General features: G+C 38.5%; 2 protein-coding genes across 4 annotated transcripts; one reads left to right on the forward strand and one right to left on the reverse strand.

Moving 5' to 3' along the window:
• Positions 1 to 683: 683 nt before the first annotated feature.
• Positions 684 to 2,650, reverse strand: LOC103932479 (acyl carrier protein 2, mitochondrial-like). Its single transcript, XM_009342101.3, has 2 exons — positions 2,294 to 2,650; positions 684 to 1,140 (listed from the first exon to the last, which is right to left on the reverse strand). Exons 1-2 carry the CDS (start codon positions 2,516 to 2,518, stop codon positions 964 to 966), a joined length of 402 nt encoding a protein of 133 aa, XP_009340376.2. The 5' UTR covers positions 2,519 to 2,650; the 3' UTR covers positions 684 to 963.
• A 1,271-nt stretch (positions 2,651 to 3,921) lies between these two features.
• LOC103951840 (dehydrogenase/reductase SDR family member 7) lies at positions 3,922 to 7,651 on the forward strand. Of its 3 annotated transcripts, none has more exons than XR_007255668.1 (12): positions 3,922 to 4,080; positions 4,196 to 4,251; positions 4,340 to 4,373; positions 4,835 to 4,933; positions 5,012 to 5,160; positions 5,348 to 5,386; positions 5,553 to 5,645; positions 6,020 to 6,118; positions 6,492 to 6,593; positions 7,027 to 7,110; positions 7,199 to 7,282; positions 7,398 to 7,465. XR_007255668.1 is itself a non-coding variant. In XM_018648568.2 (12 exons), exons 1-12 carry the CDS (start codon positions 3,999 to 4,001, stop codon positions 7,482 to 7,484), a joined length of 990 nt encoding a protein of 329 aa, XP_018504084.2. In that variant the 5' UTR covers positions 3,922 to 3,998; the 3' UTR covers positions 7,485 to 7,651. The 3 variants fall into 3 exon arrangements, 2 of the variants coding, with proteins under 2 accessions (XP_018504084.2, XP_048433240.1); XM_018648568.2 differs by having other exon boundaries at positions 7,217 to 7,282; positions 7,398 to 7,651; XM_048577283.1 differs by lacking the exon at positions 7,199 to 7,282 and having other exon boundaries at positions 7,398 to 7,651.
• Positions 7,652 to 7,681: the final 30 nt, after the last annotated feature.

The raw sequence follows: 7,681 nt of genomic DNA on the forward strand, positions 1-7,681 counted from the left end.
TTTTGTTGTCGTGGTTGTTGTATGCATGAGAAATCCTCCTTGGTGCGGTCATTCGCCTGCACAATTACAAATTATATTTTATAGGTATTACTCATTTATTATGGGTCCTGCTGCATCAATATGATAATACAAAACTATAATTTACATTAAATTAAGGCTTTTAGCTACACCTCGTGAAACTCTATTTTAATTTCACTTTATCCATGTAACTTAAAAGTCATAAAGTTAAATTTGAATGCAAAAAAGACGAGGACACTCCTCGAGCCTTTTTTTTCTTTCTTTTCTTTTTTTTTTTTTTTTTTGTTAAACTCCTCTAGCCAACTTAACTAAACACAAATTTGAATATAAAATTAGTCTTTCATTCGTTGCATCTCACTTACGGTTAAGAAATGAGCAACTAGTCTACAACTACAACGAGGAAGATAAAGCTCTGCAATTACTCATGAGACACGACCATACAAGTTAGAGGAGCAAAAATCTTATATGGCACAAACCAAACCCAAGTATAGTTGCAAAAGTTGTGGAAAAAGAAGGGCATTTAAGCTCCAGATGTAGTACATCCAAATTAATCAGCACAAACACTGAAAGGCAATCCAGCAATATAGTATAAACTAGGTACTCGAGGGTAAAGATCATTTAAGCTCTTTTTCTTTACCAAGCAAGCTGAAACCAAAAGCCACGGCTAATCGTCAACGGCAATGTTTAATAAGCAATAAACTCGATTGTTTGTATTTCAACAAAACATCAATGAAACAATCAAAGAGTTGTTTTCAACACACTTCCCATAAAACTGGAACCGCAACACTCAAGTTTTGAACATACCAAAAACTACTCTCTTTAAACAGCATTCGTAGGAGGAGCAGGAATCCCAAAATGGCACCTTTATAAAAATCCAAAAGTTCTAACAGCTAAACCCTTGCAGGGAACAGGAGAAAATTAAAAATGGAGCGTCGTGCCTTTCCCCTACTTTGCCTGAGGGTGAGAAGAAATAAAGTCCACAGCCAGACCGATCGACTTGATCTTGTCAGCTTCATTATCAGGGATCTCAAACCCAAACTCCTCTTCCAGAGCCATCACAATCTCCACAGAATCTAAACTATCTAACCCCAGGTCACTTTCGAAATTAGCATTTGGGGTAACCTACCAAAATAAGAAAAACAATGCGCAGGAGATCAGATTATTGAAATATAATGAAAATGCATTAATATAATGGCCTTATAAATGAAATCAGTATGAAATGTGAAAGGACATGAGCACGTTAGAATCTCTGAGGCAAATTGCTCATACGTAAATATTTGAAAAGAGAGAACCTCACTTTTCATTATGATTTAGGTACGAGATGAAACAAACATGTGACAAATGAACATTTGCATATTAAATATTGGAAAAGAAAAGGAACAGCAGAGCTTTGACAGTCACAACCACATAAAGATAACACCCATTTCATATTTGAGAATCTCATATCCCAGAACCGGATGTTACTCTCCATTGGAATTTGGGACGTTCACAATATATTGGTTACAACATATAAGCACCAACCCGAGCAAAACAATAAGAAATACAAACAAGAAGGGGCCGCATTGTTATACTTGAGACATTCATCCTATATAGAAACTGATGCAAAAGCAAAATACAGAAATACATTCAAGTCTTTGTGTAAGGTTAAAGAATAAAGACAAAAAAGAATGCTTATGAAATAGCATACATCTAGAACTATTAGTAACAGATGCAAGTATGAGAGCTCACCCCCCATCTTTATCAACAACGTTAATCAATACTGTAACATTAGTGACAGAGTATATGATCTACGCCCTTCACATATCTATCCTCGTTGCACATATCTACTTGTGCATTTTTGTTTCTTATAAAAACAAGACAGTGGAAAAACTGAATAATGTAATCGATCAGCCATTGCTGTTGCATTGGAAGAAATGACTTCATCATCAGCCCAAAATTTGTAGAAACCCAAATAGCAATATTTCAATTTACCATCAACATCTACGCATGCAGATGTTCTGTTTGTGGATATGGGTACATTCAATAAGATGCTATGACTGGACAGTGCAAGCAGCAAAAATTTGACATTACCAAAAACCCTAATTATTCAATACAACGGATCTTACAAGTATAAAATCAACTCCTCAAACACAGAATGATCACCTTTCACAACAACAACCAAATAACTACTAGTTCAAAATTGCAATTCATTAGAAAAATGGTTCCCACAAACATTCAATTCCATTTTCTGAGAAAATCGGCTGCTTTTGTCTCGGTTATAGATAGATAGATATACCTTGGAAGGATCGACCTTCTGGAAGTTCTTGACGACGGAGACGACCCGATCGGTGACCTCAGATTTGTCGAGGAAGGTGCCCCTGACCTCCTCGGAGAAGAGACGGCGTCGGATTGCGGCAAAGGGGGAGAGGAAGAGAGGGGCGGTGGAGCTAGGGTTAGAAGGCACGGCTTGAACCTGCAGTCTCAGGTGCTTGAGCAGTACGTTCCTCGCAGACGCCGCCATTGAGAGCTCTTTCTTCGCTCGTCCCTGCTGCTACTGCTTAGCTACAGTATCAGTCGGCTACAGTATGAGGGCGAGAGAGAAATGGCCTTCTCTGTTCTGTTGGGTGAGACCGCGAGAGAAGGAGAGAGCCTGCTTTGAAGAGCCACGTTCAGGGGTCACACGTCGTCGTTCGGGTACAAAGTTGGTTGGAAAATGTGGGCTTCTCAGAGCAACTCCACCCCTATCCACTTTGCATCAGCACCCAGCCTATTTATCCACTTAATTAAACAGTAATAGACCCAATAAACAGTAATAGGTCAAAGTATCTCCATCCCAAAAAAAATGTGCTGGCACCTAGTCTAAAAATGCGCTGGCACAAACGATCTCCACCCCTACAAAATGCGCTGGCACCCAGTCCATTTAAAATATTAAATAATTTTTTTATAAAATAAAAAAAAAAGTTTTAATTTCGGATAGGATTTTTAACCAATCTTGTCACGCCACGTGTCATTATCCGAATGTACTATTTTTTTAATAGATTTCCGCTAAGATTTCGTAATTTTACTCCACATTTCTCACTTATCCATCTCATTACCCGTAATCGGGTCATGAGTAGTGCGAACCCAACATTCACACAACGTAACATCTTCACTGAGCTTCCACGAACTCATTTTTTTCTCTCAAAGTGTACAAAATATTCAAATGTAGAAAGTGTATAAAATATTGAAATGTGGTGTAAGGTGGAAGATGAGGGTTAGGTATTTATAGAAAAAAAAATTAATTTTTTTAAAATTTTCTGTATTTTTTTAAAAAAATTTTGACATTTTTTAATTAATTTTTAATAAATTTTAATGTTGTAATTAATCTGGACCGTTGGATTTGAAAAATAATCAAATCCAACAGCCAACGGTCAAATTTCTGACTGTTGGGCCTTTTTTTTTTTTTAATTTTTGGTGAAAAAAACGTGGACCGTTGATCTGTGATCAGACGGTCCAATTTAAAAGTGAAATTTAAATTTTTTTTACCGTTGGAAATCCAACAGCTCTGAGGAGGGCCACGTAGCCCTTTCATAGACTCAGTCCACTTGCCCTGCACCGCGGGCCCCACTACCTGCAGACGTTGTCGGCTACTCGCCATCTCCACCGCGTGTTGTGCACGCGTCAAGAAACAGACCGGCCTCTGGGTCTGTCCATTTTAGGCTGGGCTGTTGACTGGCACAGGCTGGGTGCCAATCAATTTTGCGGGCTGGAGCTCATTCCCTGCATGCCGGGCTGTTTTCTTCACTTGGTGCCAGTCAATCGGTGCTGGGCTGGAGCTCATCCACGAATAAAAACACTACCCTCCAAAATCTATCCAGATCCAAATTAAAGTTGGGTTGGGCCGGAAAGGCAACCGAACAATTAAGCAGTAGTATAACTGAACCGAACCCGATTTACCGCCAGCAGCAACCAATCTACTAGTGTCGAATGCTAGAGCCTGGAGAGGTGGTGAAAGAAAAGTGATGGCGATGGTGGTGGCGGTGATAGTCTTCATTTCTCTGTTTCTGTTTGTTTTTTTAGCAATCAAATTTGCCACAGCTGATGGTATGGCATTACTATTCTTCCTTCTTCTTCCCAATTTCCAGTCTTCCCAACTTATTAATATTATGAAGGAACATATATCTGTGAATTTCTGAGCTCTTACAAGCGTGTGCTGCAGGGGATTTTACTTTGACGTCCAAAGGCGGTGCGAAGCGCGACCAGATTGAAGATAAAGTAACCCATTTTTTCGTATCAATATCAAAAGCTTGTTTCTTTTCTTTTGATTTCTCTCTTCAAATCAGTAATTCTCATATTTCTTCAGGTTGTTTGGATAACTGGCGCTAGCCGCGGAATTGGTATCTCAATCTTCTTCTTCGATTTTCTATCTTCAATTTTCTGCAGATTATTAGCTTTCGTAAAGCCTCAGTTACTTGTCTTTGTTATTGTCACCATTTTCATACTTTTCATTGTTATTATCACCACCGTTTGTATCATTACTATTATTCTGGCAACAATGACGTTGAGGGATGGTAAATGATGACAGTTATCAAGTACATGGACAATGTTTCCGTACATAAGTTTAGTTGTTGTAGCAACAAAACTGTATATTTGCCTACTTCCCAATGGATAGTGCATATCATGTTGCTGCAATTGTTACGTATACATTCATGAGGAGGATTCTTTTATCTTTGTTGTGGTTTGTATCTGGTGAAAGTTGCCCAAATACTTTGAACCAATGTTCCCCTCAATTTCGTCTCAATTGTCATTTTCCATGCGTAAACTTTCTCACTTTTCTCTCTGTAACGTTTGTGTGAAGGGGAGATTCTTGCTAAGCAACTTGCGAAATTGGGGGCTAAGCTCATTATTTCTGCACGTAATGAAGCTGAATTGGAGCGTGTCAAGAGAGAACTGACTGGTCTGTTCTTTTATGGGTAGCTATCATTCCTTTTTTAAGTATATCTCCCCTCTCTCTTAATTTGGTTAGCATGCTCAGGTAAACATGTACCTGATGGTGTAAAGGTTTTGCCATTGGATTTGGCATCTGGTGAAGATCGTCTCAAGGATGCTGTAGAGAAAGCAGAGTCCTTCTTTCTTAATGCTGGTGTTGATTATATGATCCACAATGCAGCTGTTGAGCGTCCTGTAAGTGGGCAATTCCTAATTTCTGAGTGTGGGACATTGTTGGTTATTGAGACAATCAATTGAAACACATAAATGCAAACTTAAAATTTGAAATTTAACTACTTATAATTCTCGTATGTTGGAGCACTTGTGTTTATGACACGAGAAGTAGAAACTAATTAACTCTTTTCTTTTTGTCCTATGGCAGAAAACTACAGCTTTGGATGTTACTGAGGAGAGTCTGAAGGTATCATATGTGGAGTCCTTGGCTTATTTGATGCTATATATATATCTCTAAGAAAATTACTGGCTCCTATGGATCAATGAGCCATGTTTTGCTACTTGCCTTCCTTTTTATACTTTTAAAATGCTTATGTATGAAAGTGATCCTGTTTATTCTTTCTTGCAAGTAGGAGACATTCAATGTCAATGTTCTTGGGACACTAACGCTTACTCGGTTGCTAGCACCTTACATGCTGAGGCGGGGGAAGGGACATTTTGTTGTGGTAAGTTGAAAATATTGTTAAAATTCTCTGCCATACCCACTCATTTCAGTGAAAAGATATATTGGATAAATTTTAATTAGTTTCAGCAGGACTTACACAATAGCTTTATGCAGTGTGACATGATATTAGTAAAGAACCTAATGGATCAATACTTTTTATCCTGCACATGACTATCTCAAATGTCCAAGACTGTAGTTATGCTGACTACCTAGGCATAAGTTAATAGGATTTGTCATGCATTCAAGCACACTAGGTACTTAGTTATTTGTTGGTGTTAATTGTCAGGCATATTCTCTTATTATCTTCATTTTGTGCTTGTTTTCCATTTTTGTTCTTCACCCTTATTAGATCTTTTTTTTGTTTGCTATGTGCAGATGAGCAGTGCTGCGGGAAAGACACCGGCACCAGGTCAGGCCATGTACTCTGCCTCTAAACACGCATTAAACGGGTACTTTCACACGTTGCGTTCTGAGGTAAAATTGAATTTCTATGACTTGTATGTATTTCATATCTCATGAGCTAAATGGCATTAATACTTTGTCCCGTACAATGGACTAATTGTGACAGTACACACTGCACTGGTAGTTTAGGATTTTGAACAAAGAAATGGAATGGTAAAGATAGGAAACTTTAGAATGATGCAAATATCTAATAAGAGTGGAAAATCTTTACAATTCTCACTAATCAAAGTTCTCCATTGTATCTAGACTTACTAACGACACGAAGAGGAGTGGTGTGTTTATGCGTTATTCAAATTATTCTTATCAAAATTAAACTGTTAATATAGCTCCAATATCTGTTTGCTATATTTACCAAATGGTGCTAGTTCATCTTTCTTGAGTACAGCTGTGTCAGAAAGGAATCCAGGTGACCATTGTTTGCCCTGGGCCAATAGAAACATCAAATGCTTCTGGAGCAGCAAGCTCTGAAAATAAAGCTTCTCGTGAGGTTAGCTCTTATTATCCTTACCATGATCTTGTTATGTCTATATGAAATTGTCCTCCTGCCCCCTGTATGGGTAACAACATGCCGGAGAACCCCCAACTCACCCTACCCCCACCCACACTCACACCTTCTATTTAGTGCAATCAGAGGCATCCTGAGTGGATGACTCTCCACAGGATCATTTCCCAGGATGATTATATATATGTATATGTATATGTATATATTCTTTTTTTCCCCTTCTCCCTATGTGTTATTCATTCTGGCTGTGTATGTTTATCTCCAAACATCTAATTTATTTTCATTCGTTACTTATGTGCTGCCTACTTAACCCGTTTTGACTCGAGAGGGCGTTAATGGGCTGGGGACATGTTATAATTTGAACCTCTTGCATTGAAATGTTTCTTAATCCTTTTGTGTTATTTTTCTGTTTTAACAGAAGCGTGTGTCATCAGAAAGATGTGCAGAGTTGACGATAGTTGCTGCCACCCATGGTCTGAAAGAAGCTTGGATATCTTACCAGGTATTGACATTAGTATCGCCATCCATTGTATAGGTCTGACTACCAAGATAATATGTATGTTATCGTAGTTATGCTTATCCATATTTTGTAATTGATTGTATTGTAGCCTGTGCTGGCTGTAATGTACTTGGTGCAATACATGCCAACTATTGGTTATTGGCTCATGGACAAGGTAATTTCTGTACCTCTGGTTTATCTGTGGTTAGCATGAGTTTGCCCTTTCCTTTTCGGCCGTTGCCTGCATTTCTGACACTGACATGGAGTTGCTGGTTTAATACAATTCCTAGATTGGTGGAAATCGAGTTGAAGCAGCTGCACGGAAGGGGAACACTTACTCGTTGAGCTTACTGTTTGGGAAAAAGAAGGCATCATGAATCTTTTGATCTGAAGCTCCATCTTGTTGCATTTGATTTAGCACCCACGAGACAGTGCCTTCTATGGGAAGGGCTACATCGAAACCATGTTGACGGAAAACCTACACTCATTTTTACTTGTACATCTTTTTTCTTTCCAAAGTATCAAAAATGCATTATGGTTTTGACTAGGTTTAGGGTTCTGAGGAATTCCCTGA

Source organism: the organism of the source record quoted next, unplaced genomic scaffold, assembly GCF_019419815.1.
Source record: "Pyrus x bretschneideri cultivar Hongxiangsu unplaced genomic scaffold, Pyrus_bretschneideri_v1 Contig11, whole genome shotgun sequence".
Lineage (NCBI taxonomy): Eukaryota > Viridiplantae > Streptophyta > Magnoliopsida > Rosales > Rosaceae > Pyrus > Pyrus x bretschneideri.